At 35.7% G+C, this 25,289-nt stretch overlaps 1 protein-coding gene across 2 annotated transcripts in view; it reads right to left on the bottom strand.

The window, feature by feature from the left end:
- Positions 1–25,289, bottom strand: part of LOC100313736 (sortilin-like protein receptor) — a 50,329-nt gene that overhangs the window by 9,571 nt on the left and 15,469 nt on the right. For both annotated transcript variants that reach the window (XM_085496490.1, NM_001168188.1), the window contains 14 exon segments: positions 23,205–23,334; positions 22,841–22,894; positions 18,334–18,404; positions 18,051–18,137; positions 16,745–16,805; positions 16,218–16,291; positions 15,144–15,320; positions 12,819–12,924; positions 8,945–9,113; positions 8,084–8,268; positions 7,432–7,612; positions 7,053–7,169; positions 3,854–3,986; positions 2,938–3,044 (listed from right to left, as the gene is read on the bottom strand). In XM_085496490.1, the coding sequence (XP_085352616.1) occupies positions 2,938–3,044; positions 3,854–3,986; positions 7,053–7,169; positions 7,432–7,612; positions 8,084–8,268; positions 8,945–9,113; positions 12,819–12,924; positions 15,144–15,320; positions 16,218–16,291; positions 16,745–16,805; positions 18,051–18,137; positions 18,334–18,404; positions 22,841–22,894; positions 23,205–23,334 (1,652 nt within the window).

Genomic DNA, 25,289 nt, shown 5'->3' with positions numbered 1-25,289 from the left:
TTAAAAATAGGCATGATGTGGGTGGGGCCATTCTTTTCAATCAGTTGTAGTTTATTGGAACCATGGGTAAACCTCAGTCAATGAGATTAACCTTATCCAAATTTAAGCATTGCAAACCAGGCACAGCATTTGTTATTTCATTTTGTAGGAGGGAGGTGACTGACCTTTGCCCTGTGCAGGCAATGTGGGATTTTTGCCAGTTACGGGGAGTAGATGCGGGCCCACTTTTTTGCCTGCCTGCCTGCCTGGAGCATTGGGCATTGGACAGGGGTGATTTCACAGCTCAGCTTAGGTGTTCTCTTGAGTTTTGTGGCTTTAATGTTGATAGGTTCAAGGGACATAATTTTCGTATAGGAGCAGCCTCACAAGCTGCTTTCGATGGGTTGTCTGATGCTCAGATCCGTGTTTTAGGTAGATGGAAGTCAGATGCATTCAAGGGATATATTAGGCAACCAGCAGTATGGTAACATGTTTATAGGAATAGACGAAACATGTTTTGCACTTGAATATAGGTCAGGCAGGGGCTGCTATATATGGGTGCCTTACATTGTTCTGTTTTTCCTTCTATTCGATATAGGTCAGGCAGGGGCCGCTGTATTCGGATTCAAGCAATTTAGTTAGTGTTCACTTAAGTAATGTACTTTCATAAGGATTTACCTCTGCTTCTGGTCATTTTGGGTGGGGCGGCCACACACTAGTGTGGCTTGTGGCGTTTCTGGGGCCCACACCTTTGTGGGAGATTAATTTGTGCTTAATTTTCACTGGTTTATTGTTTTGAAAGTTTTCCTCGTCAGTTGACCTTTGACCCGGACCGCCTTGGAGGTTTTTCTGTTGTAATCTTTCAGTTTGAGGAAACTGGCGAGGGATTTTTTAAGGTTTACAAGCCTCTCATTTTTCAATAAATGTCAAGAATACTTGGCCTTTCATTCCATCTCATTTGTGTTATTTTCGTCTATCTCCCACAGAGCAAAATGACCAGAAGTGGTTCAGTTTAAGTGCAGGGATATAAGTTTTGTTTATAGTAATATAGCTGGAATACAAGTCATTGTCAATGACACGTCCCCGTTCCGTTCATATTTGAGTGACATATACATTCAAAGCAGATCATGACCGAAATGCACCTGCATATGTACAACACATTGTGCTAAATCTGAACAAAATCCATCCATGCATGACTGAGATCCGGTTCTGGAATTGTGAAAATACGTGATTTTGATGCATTTTCGGCCTTAAAATGGCCATCATTTCGCTATTGTTAAGCAGATCATGAAACAAAGGCACATATCTATTTGTGACATGATGTACCATGTGTGTGTGAAGTTTGAACTTGATCAATCCAGACATGTCTTGGATACGGATCCAGAACTGAATTCTTTAACAAAATGGCCGCTAGTCGGCCATTTCGAACTTGATCCGAAAAAAAAAAAGACGTGCATCAAGGTCCTATTATGTTTAATGTATGTACCAAATTTGAACAAAATCCATCCATGCATAACTGAGATACGGGTCCGGAATGGTGAAAATGTGCGATTTCAATGCATTTTCGGCTTTAAAGCGGCCGCCATTTGGCTATCGTTAATGAGATCATGAAACAAATGCACATACATATTTGTGACATGATGTACCTTGTGTGTGTGAAGTTTGAACTCGATCAATCCAAGCACGTCTCAGATACGGATCCAGAACTGAATTCTTTAAAACAAAATGGCCGCCAGTCGGCCATTTCGAACCCGATCCAAAAAAAAAAATGACGTGCATCAAGGTCCTATTATGTTTAATGTATGTACCAAATTTGAACAAAATCCGTCCATGCATAACTGAGATCCGGGTCCGGAATGGTGAAAATGTGCGATTTTGATGCATTTTCGGCCTTAAAATGGCCGCTATTCGGCTATCGTTAATCGGATCATGAAAAAAATGCATGTGCATATGTCCCATATAATGTGTGATGTATGAGTGAAGTTTGAACTCAATCGGTCCATGCATGTTCGAGATACAGGTGATCACAGACGCACGGACGCACGGAAGCACGGACGCACGGACGCACACAGGGCAAAACATAAGTCCCCGTTTTCGGACTGCGTCCGAACGGGGACTAATAACCATGTCAGAAAATATGATTACGACATTTGTATCGAATAATTGTCCACATTTTGAATACATGTATAATGAATATATAAAATTGGAACATAATCAGTCAAAGCATGTCAGACATGGCTCTAGATCCCATTTATTAAAACAAAATGGCCGCCAGTCAGCCATTTTTAATCCGATCTGAAAAATAAAATGACGTGCATCAGGAACTCGTAATGTCTAATGTATGTTATAATTTACAACAAAATCCATCCATAAATGCCAGAAATGCTTGATATTTGATGATTTTTGTAGCACAAAAATGGCCACCATTCGGCCACTTTGAATAGGATCGTCAAACCAATAAATCTGTAAATCTATGACATGATGTATAATGAATAATACAAATTTGAACATAATCGGTCAAAGCATGTCAGAGACATGGCTCTAGAAGCCCATTCATTAAAACAAATTGGCCGCCAGTTGGCCATTTTGAATCTTATCTGAAAAACAGAATGATGTGCATCAAGGTCCTATAATGTCCAATCTAAGTTTGAACAAAATCTATCTGTAAACAGCCGAGAAATGCTTTATTTTGATGATTTTCAGTACAAAAATGGCTGCCATTCGGTCATCTCGAATCAGATCATGAAACAAATTGATGTGCATATGTATAATGTATGATGTATATGTAAAGTTTGATTGTGATTGGTCCAGGCATTTCTAAGAAACAGGCACGCATGCACACACAGACACATGGAGGTCAAAACATAAGTCCCCGTTTTCGGACTGCATCCGAATAGGGACTAAAAAGTTGACTTTGGTATTCAATCCACTCATACAGTATTGAATTATGTTACTTACTTGTGCCTGAAATATTTATTTTTTCGAAGTACAAATAAAGCAGCAGCTGCAATTACAATTACAATAAGCAATAAGAGACCGATAACAATACCAGCAGTATGGCCACCCTAATGAGAGAAAAAAACAAAACAAAAAAACAGGTTCAGAATTATGGATGAGACACAGTAAAACACAATTTGATAACCTCAAAATAAAGAATTTTGTTAAAATTACTAAGACTATGGATCTCAATGAAATGTTCACTGCTACAAAATGTCATGTATTTCTTTAGACAAAAAATGTGCTACAAGCAAAGTTACATTGAGTATACACCCACAATCTTCTCTTAGTAGATTGTATTAATTGCACTGGTCAGTGACATTCAGTAAATATAAATATGCCTAATGTATACTATATTTCTTGTCTGTGTACCTACTTCCAACAAAATCATTCAAGGTACACACAAGACACAGTTGAAAACACATGAAAATTAAAGAAAGACTAGAAAAAACAAAAACATTTTAAATCAAAGAAAGTATTGGAGGCATGAATTACAAATAAGAAGTACTGTACATTTGCACTATTTGAAGAAGTTCACAAAAATTTGTTCACTGAAGCACCTTTTTGTAGGATAAGCGCATAACCCACAAGAATCCCGTCTGAAACACAAGTCATTATCCATGATCCTGCAAGATCTGGATGCAACATGGAAAGAAGCTTGGCCAGAAATAGTTTTATATATATATATATATATATATATATATATATATATATATTATCTCTTGGCCAGACAATATAATACACTGGTTAAGCGATAAAAAGGAAATGGAATCTTCACTTGCATCAGATGAGATTGCAACTTGCATAATATTTGCTAATATTAGATTCTCATGAAACTAAAGTGCATTTACAGAAAGAATACTGATTGCAAACTTACCCTGTGTGGATGTGAACTAAGTTCTTTTGGCGCCGCTGCTTTTGCAACTTCTTGGCATTTTTTTTTTGCATCTGTTAACTTTCTTGGAGGTTCATATCCATCTTTACACTCATCACCTGGTATCAAACGATATCTACAAAATGAAAACAATGTAGGCACTGTTAAATGCAATCATCATATCTTAAGTTATTGATAAACATAAGATTAATAGTTTATATGAACAGCCAAACATAAATATCCTCAAAAAAACATAACTTTTGAACTAGCCTGGAATCCTATATTATTAAACATAGATCTGCACAAAAAAAATGAGCAAAGTTTCTTTTGCTCAATGTAGTCAGTCAACACAGGATCATTCAAGATACACAGAATTAAAGGTCAGTGAAAAGAGCTGTGAAGGAAATATTCCTTCACTCCTTAGGAAATTCTAAGTCTAACTGTGTTACGATTCTGTTTAAGGTAGCGAGAGGGGAAAACTAGAAGTAAAAAAACATTTTTAAAAAAAATTTGGATAATGAAACATTATATTGTGTACTTTCTTTATCTTTGGTCCACATTGACAGTGCGTGGTGCATTTGTTGCGTAATTTCAGTTTATTCCCGGAAATCTAGTTGTGGACCTCCATGCGTTTACACTTCATGTTGAGTGACAGACTGAAGACAAAGGATTTAATTTGCATACTGATTTGTTGACCATCCAGCTTTATTATATCCTGTGTAATCTATAAGTAGTGTCCGTTACGCGATCGAAGCACAGACAAACATTACGCTATTGTAGTCAAGCTTTTCTCAGTGTTTTAATAAACTATTATATCATGGGAAGGAGTTCCGAGATGACGAAAAATGTCTGAAGCCATTAAAAGATATCTAAATGAAAGTGACCTGGGCTCATATCACAGTCAGCCCGCAGAGTGGCTTGAAGACGAGCCAATCGACAGTAGCAACAAAAGTTCTGCGCAAAAAATTGTTCTGAGTGATTGTGACACTGACAGTTCAGACGACAACGATGACGGCAACGAGATGGAAATCCTGGATACAGACGCTGGTTCACTCATCATGGTAGAGTTACAGTCTGTAAACAAAATTGACAGTGATATATAGATGTCGTTTTGGCAGAAAACACGAACATCCGACATGGCTAGGGGAGCCATTTTTACTATAAGTGCAAGAATCAAAAATGCAACTCCGCGACTGATATTTTTCCGGCGTCAAAAAAGAGTGAACATTCTTTCGATATACAAACACATTGCGAAGACTCAACAAACAGCAAAGAAAACGCAGACAAACATGCCATACTTGTGTTGAAATACATTTTGTATTTCACGTCAGAATATTGTTTAAAATAAAATATTCAATCCCAGCCAAATCGAGGTCAAAGGGTCAGATTGCGTGCATATAATTATAATTATAGATAGTTAAAACAATAAATATTTGAACTTTTGACGGTTGTTCAATATCTACATGTATGAAAACCAGAAAGACAATTATAAGAAAATGCGAACCTCGGAAATTGTTTGTTAGTCCGAATTTTAAATAAGGGCGAGCGGGTTTGCGCGGTCAAAAATAAAGCGGAAATTGTTTGGTCGAATTCAACAAGCGGTCGCAAAAGTGAGCGAAAAAAAGCGATTGGAAAGCGGGAGCGGGCGGGAGGTTGGGCGAAATGAGTACTGTGCTCTAGTAGACTGCTTGTGGTTCTCTGTGACTATGGCCAACATTTCGTTTTCATCGGTAGGAAAAACAACTAACTAGTGCTGACTTGGAGCTAATTGATTATAACAAATCCGATAACGGTACACTCTCCATAGGCATAAAGTAAACATATCTGTACTTGAAGGCATGTATATCCCGTTAGTAAATATATGCTGCCACGATGGCCCGCCTCGTGTTTAGAGAACAAACAAATGTAGCAAAGGGACTTGAATAAATTAATTGCGCGGTACGCCATCTTGTTCAATTTAGCACCCACTTTCGATGAAACTGCTAAGTTTTGACATTTTTTAAGAAACAACCAACCAATTTTTCACGATGTAACAGTCCACGCAGATCAGATACTTGAATATTTACAAAGTATGATCGAAATGGTAGACATTTGGTCATTAATTAGCTGTTTATCTGTGGCCAAATTCGAAGAAACGTTTTTACGGAAACTATTTTTTGACTATCATAACTATTGAAGACATCATTTTTTACCGCTTTTTTCTGCGCTAACGATGTACAAATGCCACAAAATGGGCTAAAATATGATGTCTCATGGACGTTTATGTGAGCCGTTGACGTTGAGTTACGGCCTTGAGAACATGGAGACGATCATAAAATGTAGTCCATAAAGTTCAACAGACTTTATCTCCGGAACTGTGGGGCACATAAAAATTCCGAGACGTAATTTCAAAGATTGTTATCTGATAAAGCAACAGTGAAAAGATCAGAAACATAGAAAAAAGGAACACAGAGAAACGGCCAATCCCGCAAAAAAACTCTATGTTTAGGAGGTTCACTGGAACGATCGTAACTTAATCCCTTGAGCAAATATCAAGACGAAACATATATGATCGTATTCTGCTATAACTCAGCTTTCTGAAAACATATACATTGCCATAACTACATGCTTAGTAACTGGCAAAGAAAATCCTAATCTCAATCAAACTATAACTTGTGTTTCCCCTCTCGCTACCTTAAGTAAACTCCACTTCAAATAGTTTATGCAGTTTCCCAGTGATGCCATTATGTGATAGTAAATTATTCAAATATGATTCCACAACTTTGTTTCCTTTGAGCACACAAGCGATTATAAATTTGGCATACAATCAATGCTATGACATTCATAGCTGTGAACAGAAATTAATCCTAGGCACAAATACACATAATTTCGGGATTTCTCAACAGATCAGTTATTGTGCTGACTTATAGTAATGATGTAATTGAATAAAATGAATGTTTAAAGTGACACCGTCATTTTAATTGCACAATCTACTGTGCTGTTATTAAACATGTCCAAGCATGACATATACATATAGATTGTTAATATCTACTAACTTATCAGGTAAATGTCCAAATGGCGTTTAGCTAATCTCAAAAACTGGCTTCTAACAATATGAAAAAAAACATTCATTGTTATGTGAGTTCTGACCTCTGACCTCTAACCCTTACAATGACAATTGAAAAAGTTACGAATAAAACATCAAAGTGAAAACATAACAAACCCTGTTGTAACAAGATCTTCTTCTTCTCCCTCTATACACACTTCTAAAGTTTTTCCTTTTAATGAAGGATTTTCTTCACACTCCTCTTGATTAGTATTACGGAAAAAACCATAATCGCTTTAAAAATACAAAACCAGATGAAAAAATAACTGTCAGAAATGTTTATATGTCAACAGATAATCAGCATGTTTATGTATTTCTATTATTAATAATTTCATTAAACAAATACTGCCATTTTCTGCCAAAATAATGTCTTCACTTTATAATAAATTATACATTGCATATTATCCATATATCTGCTGTACAAAAAGGTGACAACGGTGATAGAGACAACAGTACAGAACACAATTGAATATGGATGTACATTCTCCCAACATACCACTCATAGTCATCTTTAGTACAAGTACACTTCGAAGAAGCTTGTTTAATTTCATAACCATAACCATTTCGACAAAATGATGATTTTTTTAGGCGTCTATAAACTTCTTTTTTGCCCAGTAGACAGCCATTGTTTTCATTGAATTCATGTGCCGTCCATTCCACGTAATCATGTTCAATACCTAGAGACAACCAGAATACAAGGAATGATGGGTAATGCGTGCAGACAGATTCTGTCGCATATATGAATTATTAACGCTACACACATGGCTTGTCCTGTATATGTAAGGGTGATCATAGCATAGGGTGAGGATGTCATTACATATGTGGGGCAGATCACAGCATAAGATGGAGAGTTTGACTATAAAGGGTGGGGAAGATCACAGCATATGGTTGGGTGATGATACCAGTACATAACAAAGGGCAAAAGAGAAGGTCATCTATGCATATAGACTGGTCATATATAGAAGTGGGATATTAATCACCTAATTAGAATGAACAAAAATATGGAAATTAATCATAATAACTCTTTAAAGAAACAATTGAAAGTAAAGTAAGTTGTAGTAATGCAGGTGAAAAGTAGAGCGTGCAATTATGTAAAGTAACATAGAAACAAAAGTGCTGATCCTTGTATACAAATGAAGCAGACTTACATTGCTGAGTAAGTAATTCAGTGAAATCTATAACAACCACTCTCCATTGTCTGTCATCAACACCAAATCCCCACAACGATACTCTCAATGTTTTTGATCCTGGTTCTGTCAGCAATCCAGTGAATCTGATTGGCTCATCTATGAATTTATACGAATACCAGCATTGACCCTCATCATATGAAAACCTTTCAAATAAATAAAATTGAGATTTTAGTTGGTTATTTGCTCTGAACTGAAAGAAGAAAATAGGTGAAGGCAAGTTTACCGATGTAAGAAAGTGATTAATATATACAGCTTAAAATCAAATAGTATTAAATCTTATAAGGTTATCATCGGATATCACTTGTTCGTAGAGTTGGTATCATGAGCTAGTATTATTCATGAACTGATAGTAAAGGTGAATGAGTGGATAATGAAGCTAATGACGAGTACCAACCAACTCTACGAATAAGCAAAATCAGGTGATAACCTTTTTATCACATGACCGACTCCGAGCATCAAATTTTACAGAGCTACGCTTGTAATTCATATGCAGATTTATGCTAATTATGCATGACAACTAAAGCATATTAATAGTCAGTTATCCCCCGACAATGGGTAGAAATGTCACACTTCTTAGAGACATTTATTCCAAATGAACTTTCAGTGATCATTATTTTGAGTTATTGTCATTGCCCCATCAGAGTAATTACCTGAAATCCAATTTTAAGTCTAATATAAATGGCTAAGATGCAGGGTTACACAATCTTTTTTTTTAAATTCTTTTAAAAATTGTGCATTTATTTTGAATGAATTTTTTTTTCTTCTAATTCTATAACAAAAATATGTTCCTAAAACCTGATATAGATAACAATTTCTTACTTGAGAGTATCGGTTACGTCTGACTGAGCTGATACAGCAACCAAGAGTCCACCATGATCAGTGATAGCATAGTGATGCGGTCCATCTAACGTTTTAGTCCATGTATATCCACCATCATCAGTCACAAATACATCTGGTGGAGTTGTCTGAAGTGCATCAGCTACATGACCTAGGGTAAGGTAGATCAAATAACATGACCTAGGGTAAGGTAGATCAAATAACATGACCTAGGGTAAGGTAGATCAAATAACATGACCTAGGGTAAGGTAGATCCAATCACATGATCTAGGGTAAGGTAGATCCAATCACATGACCTAGGGTAAGGTAGATCCAATCACATGACCTAGGGTAAGGTAGATCAAATCACATGACCTAGGGTAAGGTAGATCAAATCACATGACCTAGGGTAAGTTAGATCAAATCACATGACCTAAGGTAAGGTAGATCAAATCACATGACCTAAGGTAAGGTAGATCAAATCACATGACCTAAGGTAAGGTAGATCAAATAACATGACCTAGGGTAAGGTAGATCAAATAACATGACCTAGGGTAAGGTAGATCCAATCACATGATCTAGGGTAAGGTAGATCCAATCACATGACCTAGGGTAAGGTAGATCCAATCACATGACCTAGGGTAAGGTAGATCAAATCACATGACCTAGGGTAAGGTAGAACAAATCACATGACCTAGGGTAAGTTAGATCAAATCACATGACCTAAGGTAAGGTAGATCAAATCACATGACCTAAGGTAAGGTAGATCAAATCACATGACCTAAGGGTAAGGTAGATCAAATCACATGACCTAAGGGTAAGGTAGATCAAATCACATGACCAAGGGTAAGGTAGATCAAATCACATGACCTAGGGTAAGGTAGATCAAATCACATGACCTAGGGTAAGGTAGATCAAATCACATGACCTAGGGTAAGGTAGATTCAATCACATGACCTAAGGTAAGGTAGATCAAATCACATGACCTAAGGGTAAGGTAGATCAAATCACATGACCTAAGGGTAAGGTAGATCAAATCACATGACCAAGGGTAAGGTAGATCAAATCACATGACCTAGGGTAAGGTAGATCAAATCACATGACCTAGGGTAAGGTAGATCAAATCACATGACCTAGGGTAAGGTAGATCAAATAACATGACCTAGGGTAAGGTAGATTCAATCACATGACCTAGGGTAAGGTAGATTCAATCACATAACCTAGGGTAAGGTAGATCAAATCACATGACCTAGGGTAAGGTAGATCAAATCACATGACCTAGGGTAAGGTAGATCAAATCACATGACCTAGGGTAAGGTAGATCAAATCACATGACCTAGGGTAAGGTAGATCAAATAACATGACCTAGGGTTAGGTAGATCTAATCACATGACCTAGGGTAAGGTAGATCAAATAACATGACCTAGGGTAAGGTAGATCAAATCACATGACCTAGGGTAAGGGTAGATCAAATCACATGACCTAGGGTAAGGTAGATCCAATCACATAACCTAGGTTAAGGTAGATCAAATCACATGACCTAGGGTAAGGTAGATCAAATCACATGACCTAGGGTAAGGTAGATCAAATCACATTACCTAGGGTAAGGTAGATCAAATCACATGACCTAGGGTAAGGGTAGATCAAATCACATGACCTAGGGTAAGGTAGATCAAATCACATGACCTAGGGTAAGGTAGATCAAATCACATAAGCTAGGGTAAGGTAGATCAAATCACATGACCTAGGGTAAGGTAGATCAAATCACATGACCTAGGGTAAGGTAGATCAAATCACATCACCTAGGGTAAGGGTAGATCAAATCACATGACCTAGGGTAAGGTAGATCAAATCACATAAGCTAGGGTAAGGTAGATCAAATCACATAAGCTAGGGTAAGGTAGATCAAATCACATGACCTAGGGTAAGGTAGATCAAATCACATAAGCTAGGGTAAGGTAGATCAAATCACATGACCTAGGGTAAGGTAGATCAAATCACATGACCTAGGGTAAGGGTAGATCAAATCACATGACCTAGGGTAAGGTAGATCAAATCACATGACCTAGGGTAAGGTAGATCAAATCACATAAGCTAGGGTAAGGTAGATCAAATCACATGACCTAGGGTAAGGTAGATCAAATCACACGACCTAGGGTTAGGTAGATCTAATCACATGACCTAGGGTAAGGTAGATCAAATCACATGACCTAGGGTAAGGTAGATCAAATCACATGACCTAGGGTAAGGTAGATCAAATCACACGACCTAGGGTTAGGTAGATCTAATCACATGAACTAGGGTAAGGTAGATCAAATCACATGACCTAGGGTAAGGTAGATCAAATCACATGACCTAGGGTAAGGTAAATCAAATCACATGATGATATGTCATATAATATGGCATTATTTATTATAATTATAATAGCAGGGAAATAAATTTGTTTTGAGATAAAATCATTTCCCAGTCGTCTAGGCGATTTGGTAATACAAATGCAATTTTAGTTCAGAGCTTACCAGAACTTACTGCACTTTGTATCACAATGTTGGCAACTTTGAAATTATCAGTCTATGCGTGGTTTGTAACGAGTACATACCATAATAACTTGATTAATTCACGGTCCCTATTAATTCACGCACCCATTAATTTTTAAATGTATCCTTTTAATTTGCGGCATTCAAAAAAATGTTTAAAATTTTATCCTATTAATTCGCGGACCAGAATAAAGTGGATAACTCAGAATATATTGCATGAAGACATTAAAAATATACATTTTGTTTTTATGTTTTCAGTACTTGGTGTAGCCGCAATTGCAGACGATCTCCATCATTACAGCCGTTCAGTTAGCAAGCAGTTTAGGTTTGGTCATTTTCCCACGACACTACAGATGTTGGGCAAGATTATTACTTAGTCGATAAATATCCATCGGTCAGCACATTGATTACGAATTTCCGTGATCGAAAGCTTAGTACAGGGCTTTTCGTCGCTGGTCCACAGGGATGCCTTGACCATGTGCCCGCCATTTTGGAAAGTGATTTTATTCTATTACGTCATTTAAGTGAACCGCCCTATGGTGCGTAAATTGACGTTTTTGATTGGTGGGGCGATTGACCTCGTGTCACATTTTCATTATAGATGAAAGTGCTAGACAAAAAAAAGAAACAATCATGTAAACAATGAACACATGGCTACAAAAATGCAATCAACGAGGGCAGAAGACCACCTTATCCGAAGCAACACTGAAATAGCAGAAATCATTGCTAATCTGCTTTTAAACGACGACGACGAAGATGGTGATTGGTTTGACGGCTTAACCGCCGACGTCCTGTCGAACCTGTTGTATCTGACGGTACTGCCTAGAAAAATTAAAAAAAAAGGCAGTGCAGCCAGATGGCTACTTTGTAGCCACGTGTTCATTGTTTGTTTGTGTACAGAGTGACCTTTGCCATTTCACTGTTCCATTTCAAGTGTAACATGGTGCATGGTCCTCGACGCAGTGCGTGTTCTCTGCTCGACTATACGCCATGAATGTCGCTAGCCACAAGTCTCAGAGGCACTAAAACAACGTCCTGTAATCATGTTCATTGAAAAACAAAACAAATCACTAATAAATTTATGAAAAAAGCTCCTTTTTGAATCGATCTAAAAGTACTCTTTTAATTTGCGCACCAAAAAACAATAATTTCCGTTTTTACGCTATTAATTCGCGCACTTGAAAGAATAATTATTTTTACTACCGCGAATTGATCGAGTTTTACTGTAAGTTTAAACTGAAAATTCTATACGAGGAAACAAAATCTCTAAACCTGATAACATTATTATAAGATTATTATTCAGTTCCGAAGTGATTAATTTTTCAATCATTATTTTGGCTTACCATGTGCTAAAATAATACCAACAGCATTTGGTGCACTCAATGGTCCTGAAGGCACATTGATTCCTTTGCTTTGACTGAATTGATAATGAATATTCAATGTACATTCCTGTAACATAAGCATAACATTTATTATTATACATCTGCTATAACTCTGCAGTATTTTACGTGGTATTTTCATCTTACAATATTAGGAAATGCAAATTCCAAATATAGAATGATTATGCGTGTAAGCTTCCTCTAACAATAAAAACAAACACGGCTGCCACCAGGGTTTGTCCGGACTCTACACAAAGAATTTCGCTGATTCTGTTCTAAATATTTTGGGAGGAAAGGTGTATAATACCGGTAATAAGGTTATTATGAGGATATCAAAAATTATGTACTCAGGCAGTAAGCCGTCGCATCAACCTCCGCTGTGCATCGGTCGATACTCCCGCTGTACTGTCTTTGTTTCGTGCATACTTTTCAATATCCTCGTAATAACCGCATATTATACATCTATCACCAAAAACAATATAATTTGCCATTTCAGTAAAAGCTGTATCTGCATTCATTCAAAAATCTATCTGCACTCGCAAGCACTTTCCTTGAATACACAAGCAGTATAGCTTGTGATGAAAATGGAAGGCAAATGTTTACACAGTGCAAAACATTTTTCGTTGGCATTTTTAATTAGCTGTTAACTCATAATGAATTACTACTACAAGCAGAGCAAAGATGTACAATAATAATACAGTTATAATGAAAATAAACAAGCAGCCTATCGGCTGAGATAGCTCCGCTGTTAGCAATGCACATTTCAATTAAAGAACTGAAGACATCATTAGAAAATGAACAATATGAATAGTATCAAAGCAATCGGACTTACAGTTTTTAACAAGAAGTCGAAAATATCACTTTTTACCAAAAATTACAAAAATATTCACCAAAATAAATTAATTAGAGAATTGAAGATATCATCACAAAACGAATAAATCTGAGAGAGGTCCACATGTAGTACCTATATATGTAATATCAAAGCAATCGGACTTACAGTTTTCAACAAGAAGTCTAAAATATCACTTTTTACCAAAAATGACAAAAATATTCACCAAAATTAGAGAACTGAAGATATCATCACAAAATGAACAAATCTGAGAAAGGTCTACATGTAGTATCTTTATATGTAATATCAAAGCAATTGAACTATTGGTTTTTAACAAGAAGTCGAAAATATCACTTTTTACCAAAAATTACAAAAATATTCACCAAAAATAGAGAATTGAAGATATCATCACGAAATGAACAAATCTGAGAGAGGTCCACATGTAGTACCTATATATGTAGTATCAAAGCAATTGGACTTGCGGTTTTTAACAAGAAGTCGAAAATATCACTTTTTACCAAAAATTACAAAAATATTCACCAAAATTAGAGAATTGAAGATATCATCACAAAATGAACAAATCTGAGAGAGGTCCACATGTAGTACCTATATATGTAATATCAAAGCAATCGGACTTGCTGTTTTTAACAAGAAGTCAAAAATATCACTTTTTACCAAAAATGACAAAAATATTCACCAAAAATAGAGAATTGAAGATATCAACATGAAATGAACAAATCTAAGAGAGGTCTACCCAAGGTACATATACACCAAGTATCAAAGCATTCAGGCTTGTAGTTTTCAAGAAGAAGTCGAAAAAGTAAAACATTGACACGGACGACGACGGACAATCACTCATATGATAAGCTCCGCTCGACAAAGTCGACAGCGGAGCTAAAAAAATACACTTATACAGAGTAAAGAACCTGATCAACCTCTGATAAGCGTCAGTTAAGAATTAGAATTCTATTACCTCAGCCCTATTATTCTATTACCAGCAATGGAAATTGTTTTAGGTGTGAATGGGATTGAGACTGCAGGATGTGAGCCACAGCAGACCTTGCTGGTGGTTTATTTTGTGTGTCTTTGTAATATCATTTTTATGCCACAAGCATAATGGAAATACAATCTGTGAGCATAAAACCTTCGAAGGTTGTTGATTCTGTTCAGAATTTTTGGGAGAGTTACAGCGTTTTTAATGTTTCCTACTTCCATCTACAATATTTATGAAGAGTAATATTGCTATTTTTATATTATTTTTTATTCCAGAACACGTAAAAACAAATTTATTTTATCAGTTGTTTATTTAATTGAAGAGTTAAACACCAAAACAAACCTGGCACACATCCCATCAAAGGAAAAGCCATGTTGCTAATCTCTATTTTGGTGGTCTGAGCTCAGCCTGATATACTAACAACTTACGTAAACACACATGCACTGAACAAACAAAATACACTCACCGAACTACCACTAGGACATGCCATACCACTTGGTTTCTGAATTGTTTGCCAGACTCCTCCTCGGTCAAAGGTAATCATTGAACGAATACTGGAGTCGCTATTAATTTGACTTGCGAGATACACACCACGTAACGATTCCACTTTGTAGAAGTCAGTCACAGAGTCATGATTGGGATACTGAATGGAAGAGGAAACTCAGTTATAAGAAAACGTGAAAAGTGAAGCTTGTATCACTTGTTTGATATGCTGTATTTATAAAGCTCAACAGGTGTTATAACAGCGCCCTCTATCAGCAATTCACACTACCTGGCACATAGACACGATTAATTTGCCACACCATAAATGAATGATAAAGCTTAATTTGCATTATAATCAATAATATAAAGTATGTAAATTGCTATAATCATTAGAAGGTATCTATTTGACCTATTTTTAGAATCTACAAATATCAAACCACGAGTAGATGGGGGGGGGGGGGGGTCTTGTTGGCACAGAAACAAATGTAAGACTTATGTCAACAAGAAACAATATACATTGCTCAGATTTTCTACACCAGAAATTGCAGAGACCTCACTTTGGCTCCCTATCACAGAAACCAATGCAAGACTAATTGTAAACTCCCTTTATGAATAAGAAACTTTACATTACTATTAAAAACTCCCTGGCCTAGAAACAAGCCATGCATGGCACAGTCACTGTTAGTTATCAAATTTAAGATATATAGTTCAGTTAGTGAATAGTTGGAACATAAACATGCCATAGATATGGATCCAGAAGCTAATGATTGATTATAATGATTTTTTTAACATTGAAATGATTGACACCTTGTACATGATCATCAAACGAGTACTTGTTCATATTGAGAGATATAATATCATGTATGATATATGTGTGAAGTTTGAATGTAATCAGTCCAGGCATGTCTGAGATATAGGTCTGGACACACGCATGCATTCACACATAACAAAGAGGTCAATCTATAAGTCTCTGTTTCAGACTGCATCCGACGGGGACTAATAATAAAGCCCACTGAATCTAACAGAATCAAAATTACAAGTTAGATGATTATCTTACCAGATGTCTCTCTAATGACTGTGAAAAAACAATACCATCACCATCGGATGTGAAAATTATACCATGGCCAGTGTCTGCAAGATGACAACAATGTAATGAAAACAAATCAGCCAACATGTTCACAAAATAATATGCACTAAGGACTTTGTAAAATTTGTACATCCACAACTGATATCAAGATCCAACATTGCAGAAATGCTTGATTTTAATGAATTTTTAACATTAAAATGGCTATTTGTAGCATCAAATGTGCTTATGTATTACACGTAAAATGTATAGTTTAAACAAGATCGGTCTTGACAAACAGCATTTGTTAAAACAAAATGGCCACCAATCGGCCAATTTAAATCTAATCTAAAAATAGATAGGTATCAAAGTCCAATGTAAGTAGTAAGTTAGTACAAAATCCATCAAGACCAAGATCTAGGCCTTGAACACTAAAATTTGATTGTTTGTATCAATAAACACCTGAACCCCAATAAATCAATAACAGATTTGGAAAACACAGTAAATACCACAGTACTTACCATCAGGATTATCCACATGTAAAAACACCATGCCTTCTGACATGTCTAAAATGGAGTAAAACTGACAAGACAAAACAAAAATGAAAACTTGTAAATATTTTAAATATGGATACTGCAACAATACTTTCAATCATTACATATGTACTGCAGTTTATTTTGATTCGTCCCTGAAATAAAAATTGATATTTCCACACCCCATATGCAAATGGTCTGAGAGCAAACAAAGTAGTCCTTTCAGGAGTACCGTTTTTCCGAAACAACTATTATAAAGTGGACACAAGAATGTCATCAGTCTAAACTGATACTCAATTCTAAATAAAGGTCACCAACACCAAATAAGCAACATTTTAACTGGTAACCAAGACTCATTCAATCCACGACCGGCAAGTAACATCACAGATGCTGTTGTAGCGTGCAGCTCATATCAGGTCACTCATGTGCTTGGAAAAACATTGAGGATATTGTATTGCATCGAGCATTTACATGTGACCAAAATAATTCGCTTACAGTGAAACTAATTTGAATTTTACTTGCATTTCAAAAACAAATAAGTTACTTCAATTGTGAAATGCAGCATAACAGGATTGCGCTACCGTACCGTTATGCATTTGTGTTTGTTTAATTCAAAACTTTTAGAATATACTTTTCATTATCAACAAAATTAAAAAAATAATGTATATTACATTAAATATATTTTTGTTATTATGTGAACAGTTTTTTTGATTGACTGTAATTTTTCAACATTTCGTGATGCCCATTTTAGAACCAAATTAAGGCCTTTGACTCCTCCCCGACGCCTAAATTAGAGTGATGCCTATTTACAGTTTTTTGCTTTTCGCCAGCTACAAAAACTTGATCGATGCAGCAGACTGGCCTGTGCATTTTTATCGACGCACGGTGGCACACAAATCGAGAAAATATTGTCCTTGCAACTGATCAAATTTCCCAGAATATGTCACCATTGAACTGATTGGCTGGAAAGTTTCTCAGCCAGGCCAGGAATCACAGCTTGATCTCTAAACATCATAAATGGCACATTTCCCGGAGCTCCCGCCACGATGTGAGCGACTTGGTTCGGATTAGCATACTAATTGCGGTGGCCATCTTGCCCCTATTTATAGTATCGGTTCCCCTTTAAATATACTGCAACACACTATGGTCTATGTAACATTCCATAATTCAACTAAATGTATAGTTGTAAGACTAATAGTTAACATATCTCACATTTTTATACCATTTATTTTTCTGTGTTTTACTTCATCTTAATTTTTGTATTTCTGAGAATAATATAAAATATATTTCTCACCCTATCTTTTGATATAGCTGGTATTTGTGCTTCATTCCAGGTCTGACCACTGTCTAGTGATACGTGCATCAAACGATCTTCGGTTCCCTGAAATTGATAATATGCTCAAATATTATAACAGAATATTAAAATAAACCAATAATTGTTTTCAGATTTCATTTGAATTGATATTGTAAGGAAGTCTTGAATGACATATTGATAATGCAGTTGCAGAACAATGTAAAAGTACATCTGCATTTCTTTATTGTGATATCATCTCTTTTGAACTGTGATTTGAAATTACCTTTTCAACTTCAATAGATGCAAATAGGAATTTTCCTTCAACTCCAAAAGTGAATACATCTTGGGCAATTACTGCAACAAACAAAAAGTCACTGTTAATGTTAGGTGTTTAGTGTCAATTATAACAAGCAGCCTCTTGGCTGAGATAGCTCAGTTTCAATTAGAGAATTGAAGATATCATCACAAAATTAACAAATTTGAGAGAGGTCCACCTGCTGTACCTGAGGTCCATATCCGAAATTACAGAAATGTTTGATTTTGATGAATTTTTAACATTAAAATGACCAAAATTCAATCATCTTGAAATGGACCACGAAACGAATGAATGTGCACATGTGCAAAATGATGGTGACATGTTGATTTTTCAGTGTTTACTTTTCATAGGAGGAAACTGATAGTTCACATCAATCATCAGAGTTTATGTGGTGCAGCCGAAAATTATCCAGGAATGTCTGAATATTTGCTTTTGTGAATGCAACACAGAAGTGTTTTATCAATTTTGAAGTATAATCTCTTGCCATTGATTAAAAACAGGAAATTATTCATTGTAAGTATAATGCAAATAACCATTTTAATCTTATTATTATAGTTGCACATTTACTTTCGTAGATGAAAGGCCTAAGGTCAAAACAACAAGACATGAAATGTCACAGTAGTCCCCGTTATTTGATTATAAAGTATAGGTAGTACAAGGAACATCTGCAAACAGGTGAATAAAAATGTACTCTTTGTGGGTACAACTCATCATAAAGTGATTTCCCATAATCTAGTTTTGTACTGACAACTAAAAACTTCCACTGACCCATGTTCAGAATCTCAGAGTACACAAGTGCAACAAAACTATTTGTCATACATGTATACTTGCTCAAGAAACTGCATTCATAAATCTGAGTGAACCTTGATGTACATGACTTCTTTGTTAATCAAGTCTTAGTATATTACCAGGATCTGGGTTTGTTTCAACATCACCACTGGGCATCAGATTCATTCTCATGTTGTCAAATACAATTTGTTATTAACACAGTAAGGTTTATTATTTAAAATGTATTCATTGTACATAGAAAAACATCTGTTAATTAAAACAAGTGTAAAAGCTTTCAGAGCAAGTACATGTAATAATTAAGAAAGCCAGTAGTGATAAAGGTTGGTCTGCTTATAACCTTCAATGGAGAAGTAACAATAATTGTTTGAAGTCTTTTTAGTGCAGTGATATTATTGCATTTCAATCATTATTAATGGGTATAAAATACTGTAAACCATTAAATTTTCACTTCTAGATATATTCAGGATTTTATGAAATTTGTGTACAAGATTTCAATAAAGTCCCTGACACTCCATGTTGTAGGAACCCAGAAAAAATTGCCTTGCGAAATTGAAGCAGTTCACAGCACCACTGTAAAAAAAAAAAAAAAAGTTTAAAATGAGTATTGTCCAAGATTGTACCAATCTGAGTGGTTCTAGAGATTAGTATCACAAGATTTTACTCGCCGTGATTCAATATCAGCCCTATGTATAACGTTGTGTTGATCAGGCGAACTAATTGACATCACAGTAGTTTTGTATTCTTCTTGCATTTCGACCATGGAAAAATATTTGTTTTTGAGAATGGCCGAGTTATTAGAAGAAAAACAGAAACTATTTTTTTTAGTATAAATTCTAGTAACTGAAATGCAGGATTGAAAAAGAACAAGACAATACGCAAGATTGATAAACCTTCAGCGAGCACTCCTGAAATTTCAGATCATTGGTACCATGTTTGTTATTGCTCAATCACTTGACCCTGTATGGCACAAGATCGCAAGCTTCTGTCATAAAATTGGGTTATTTATTTGATGCAACGAAACATGCATTCACAGCAGACGGAAATTCGTTTGAGATGTTACTGGATTTTTGTATTCAGTTTTTCATTTCAACCACCATCATCACTTAGTAAGCTGAGATTGCGCATTGGGATACTGACAGTGCATAAATGCGCAGTGTAGTGCCACCAGAAGACCGATTGTTTGAGAATATTTTGCACCATTACGCCATTTCAAATATTATATTAATTCACAGACAACAAAATAAAGATTTTCAATTATAACATACAAGTTCTCCCACAATTGATGATTGTATGGCAATTACATGCCTTCGCCAGTTTTACTTTGAAAGAAGTTGGAAACATAACAGAAAAGGGGCTACATGGCTACATCTTGTTTTTTTTTTGAATTTTAATCAAGCATGATTTTTTAATTTTTTTTTTACAAATGTCTATTTCAGAAACAAAAACAATAAATGTGTAGATAGGCATTTTAACAATTGCACAATTAATATTGGATGAAAACGTCATTACCGATATAAATCATTCTGTTCAAACAATTAAAAATAAGATCACATTTAATTTAGTCAGTTTTCATAATGAAATACATAATAACATGTACTTATAAATTTGAATAAGGTTCAATGGCCTTTTCATTTAGTGCCAATTTATACACCATAAAACATCTGGTTTAGGTGTCACACTCAGAGAAGAGTGAAAGGCCTTTGGTTCATAGGCACCGCGAAATGTTGGAATTGAATCCCCCCCAAAAAATCACAAAATGTAATATGCATTATTTTTTTATAATTTTGTTGATAACGAAAAGTAAAGTATGTTCTAAAAGAAGCTTTGAATAAATACAAACACTAATACATTGCTTAGTGGTTAGTACTGGTAGCAAATGATCATGGTAGCACAATCTGGTCATTCTGTGTTTCGCAAGTGAATAACTTACTTGCTTTCGAAGTATTGCAATTGTTGATTATTATTCAGTAATGATTATAATAACGCACAAAATATTAATTCGTTGAATTTTCATGAATTGGAAGTAATATTCAACTTAGTTTCATCGTAAACGAATGATTTCGGTCGAATGTAAATGCTCGATACCATACAATATCCGCCATGTTTCCATTTACACGTGGCTCATTTAAATATTTTTTAATGACGATTCAGTGACCTTGTGGTGAACGCAACGCGGTACTGTAGAGATTCACCGATGTTGTAGCAAGATCTTTATGCTTTGATTTTGACGGGAAAAACGGCATGATTTTTTTTTTAATCCAAAAATTAGTTGTTTTCAAAAAATAAACTGGGCTTTCAAAGAATAATTTAACATTGTTCACAGAAATAACAGCTCATTGTCGAAACGAAGCTTACCCATTCACGCTATTCACAATAAACATCATACTCTTGAATAGGTGTCAATGACTACGGTAAAATATAAATTATACTCTTTTAGGCGTCAGGAGTGAATGAAATATCCAAAATATAAAAAAAAAAAACTGCCGAAAAAACACTGGGCGATTTCATGGTACGTTGGAGACGACTCGACCGACCGTCCAATACATGTGTTGTCACTGTACATCCGCCATGTTGAATCGCAGGAGATCGACAAAATCTTCATTATAACTAACAGTTTAATGCTCACAACATAAAAAATACGAATATAATCATAGGCAACCTGCTATTATATAATGAATAAATTGATCGACACAGGGACATCCCCCCCCCCCCCCCGAGTTGTGGATATTTCGGAAATTGCCACACAAGCAAAGGACCGGGTAACGATTTAGTTGAAAACTATGTCTCCATGTACAATAATTTGACAGTTCACGAACTAGTTTCGTAGATTGGAGACAATTGTTTGCTTTTTTTGGCTTTTCACAAGAATATAAAGCTGGCAATCATCATAATATTCACGTCCGTACGTCACGGAATGTACACCAATCGTACCCCCATATACATTCAATTTAGTTGAAACTGGAGAACTTACCTTTGCAAACACGTCTCTTATGCCGCCTTCTTGAAGTTCTTGAAATCAAATAAAGTTACTAGTTCTTCTAGTAACTAGTGAATGAGACCACTGAGCCGAACAGAACACATATATAAACAGTACTATAATAAATAGCACGCAATGGAGAAATCACGTGCCGTAATAACAGCAGCGTTACTCACAGATCTAATTTACTGTAAAATATTTTATTTCAGCTGGAATTATCATTCGCTGAAAAGACTTTTTCTGGGCGTTTTGTATTGAATTTATTTTCATTGATTTTTGACAAGTTGACTGTAAAATATAAGAAAAGGGTATATTTGCTGGATTTTATTTTAACTGAAACATTCCTTCAGCGAAAATAGCAAAAAAATGTTGCAAGCAAAAATAAAGTATTTTACAGTAATTAATTTATTCTGAGCAAGCGCAGCCGTTCTGTCAATGTTGCCGGGAGAGGTAATTTTTGATGAAAATCGTGAAAAAGACCCACTTGAGATTTTCAGATCTGGAAAAAAAATTACGTGCATACTCAGCAGAGACTTGTTCACCAACCTGCCAAGTTTCACTGATATCTGCTGTAGAATTTCTGAGAAAATGTTGGAGACGGAAAAATGGACATAACCTGAATTATAAAGTCCCCTTTTCAGGCTGTGAAATGTTTATTGGTTGTGTATGTGTGTTTCTAATAGAGCAAATATAGTACTGTACACTAACCTTCTTTCTTTTTCCCTAATTGACTGCATTTCACCAAATTATATGTAGTAACAGCTAAAAGAAAATATAAATATATACCTTCAAAGGAGCAACAGCAGCGTAGTAATGTAGTAGCTTATTTTACACATATGCATTATAATAAAGAAAGTTGCAGCAAATAATGTAACATCACGTTTATTTATTATTCCATCACATCTCAAGTCCAATTTGTTTATGTTTAGCAGAACACAGGTGATATGTGTTGGGTTAGTTTAGAAGTGTGATGAATCATTTTAAGCAATCCCAAATTACAAAATTGAGTAGTTTTCTCTGGACCACCAAGAGAATATCAGATTTGTTCTGTCAGGGTTGGAAGTATACTTACATGCATCTTCTTTTTGTGTGAAATAGACAACTTCTTCATCCCTTATAGCCGTACCCCATTTAAATTCTTCTACTCCGTCTCCCAGTGATTGCCAGCCTAATCCAAAATTTGTTGACATCCAAAGAGTTGACTGGTGGGATATACAACAAGTCATTGAAAATGACACAGTCCCCGTTAAGTTCTCTGTGTGCTTGTCATATTAAAGCGGAGGGGTTGTCGAGAGTGTGTCCTTGAAACTTGAGTTCCAAGTGGCGTATACAACAGATTGTTTATTTACATCAAAACACGTGTTTCGTGTCATAGTAATATGGCCAAAATAAAAACAGCCGTTATTCGGCCATCTTTGATCTGATTATGAAACACACTGATATGTATGATGTGCCAAATACGAATGAAAATACATAAATTGTACATAAATTGTAGAAATATAGTAGTAAGGCCAAAAAGTCAGATGGCTGTCAATCGGCCATCCTTGACCAGATTTTGAAACAAATTGTCATGGACATGCATCCTAACATGTATAAAGTACATGTATGTGCCAAATTTGAATGAAAACTGACAGAGCACGTCCAAGATACCGCATAAAAAAACAAAAACAAGATGCCTGCCAGTCGACCATCTTTGATACAATTGTGAAATAAATCGTCATGGACATGTATCCTAACATGTATAATCTATGTACCAAGTTTGAATGACAACTGACAAAGCATGTCCAAAATACAACATTTTCAAAAAACAAGATGGCTGCCAGTCGGCCATTTTGAATCGAATCGCTAAACTACTGCATGTGCATATGTCCCACATAAGGTACTAGGCACATGCAAAGAATGAACGGAATCGGTCCACAGGATTCTAAAATATGACGGACAGACTGACGCACGGACAGACGGACACACGGACGGACGGACAGACAGACTCAGGAACTCACGGACGGTCGGGGACATGTATTCTAACATGTATGATCTATGTACTAAATTTGAATGAAAACTGACAAAGCATGTCCAAAATATTACATTTTCAAAAAACAAGATGGCTGCCAGTCGGCCATCTTTGATCCAATTGTGAAATAAATCATCATGGACATGTATCCTAACATGTATAATCTATGTACCAAGTTTGAATGAAAACTGACAAAGCATGTCCAAAATACAACATTTTCAAAAAACAAGATGGCTGCCAGTCGGCCATTTTGAATCAAATCGCTAAACCACTGCATGTGCATATGTCCCACATAAAGTACTAGGCACATGCAAAGAATGAACGGAATCGATCCAAGGGATTCTGAGATATGACTCCGGACGGACGCACGGACGCACAGACACACGGACGGACGGAGACCGAAATATAAGTCCCCGTTTTCGGACTTCGTCCAAACGGGGACTAATAAAAGAAAACAAGACATAGTAAAAGTCAATAATATTAGTGCCTCTGACATTTTAAAATCATACGAGCAGCCTCTCGGCTGAGATAGCTCCGCTGTTAGCAATGCACATTTCAATGAAAGAACTCGAGATATTAGAAAATGAACAGATCTTAAAGAGGTCTACCTGTACTACGTATATATGTATAATATCATAGCAATCGGACTTGCAGTTGAAAATATCACTTTTTGGAAAAAATTACAAAAATATTAATCAAATTTCGAGAATTGAAGATATCATCACAAAGGGAGGTCTGCCTAAGGTACATACATGTATACACCAAGTATCGAAGCAATACAAATTTTAGTTTTCAAGAAGAAGTTGAAAATATAAAAAGTTGACAGGGATGACGGACAATCACTCATATGGTAAGCTCCGCTCGACAAAGTCAACAGCAGAGCTAAAAACATATTAAACATGCTATCTATAAGCCTGGATCCAATTTTGTTAATAACAACTGACAAACATTTGAAATAAACAACATTTGTGAGAGCTATTTAGATTTTAACGTCCCTGGAAAACTGAAAATCATAAGTGGAAATAACCATTCACTCAGAAATTTTGTTGCTAATGTTCATATTTAAATTGGCTCACAGTCTTAAATTTAAAATCTTTTGTAAAAAGTTAAATACCGTGCATAATACGGAGATTCCTTTATTACTTT

The sequence above is a fragment of the Saccoglossus kowalevskii genome, chromosome 3 (genome assembly GCF_978046115.1).
Source record: "Saccoglossus kowalevskii chromosome 3, keSacKowa6.1, whole genome shotgun sequence".
NCBI lineage: Eukaryota > Metazoa > Hemichordata > Enteropneusta > Harrimaniidae > Saccoglossus > Saccoglossus kowalevskii.
Note: the sequence above shows the minus strand (reverse complement) of the source record. Positions and strands in the feature narration are given on the sequence as shown.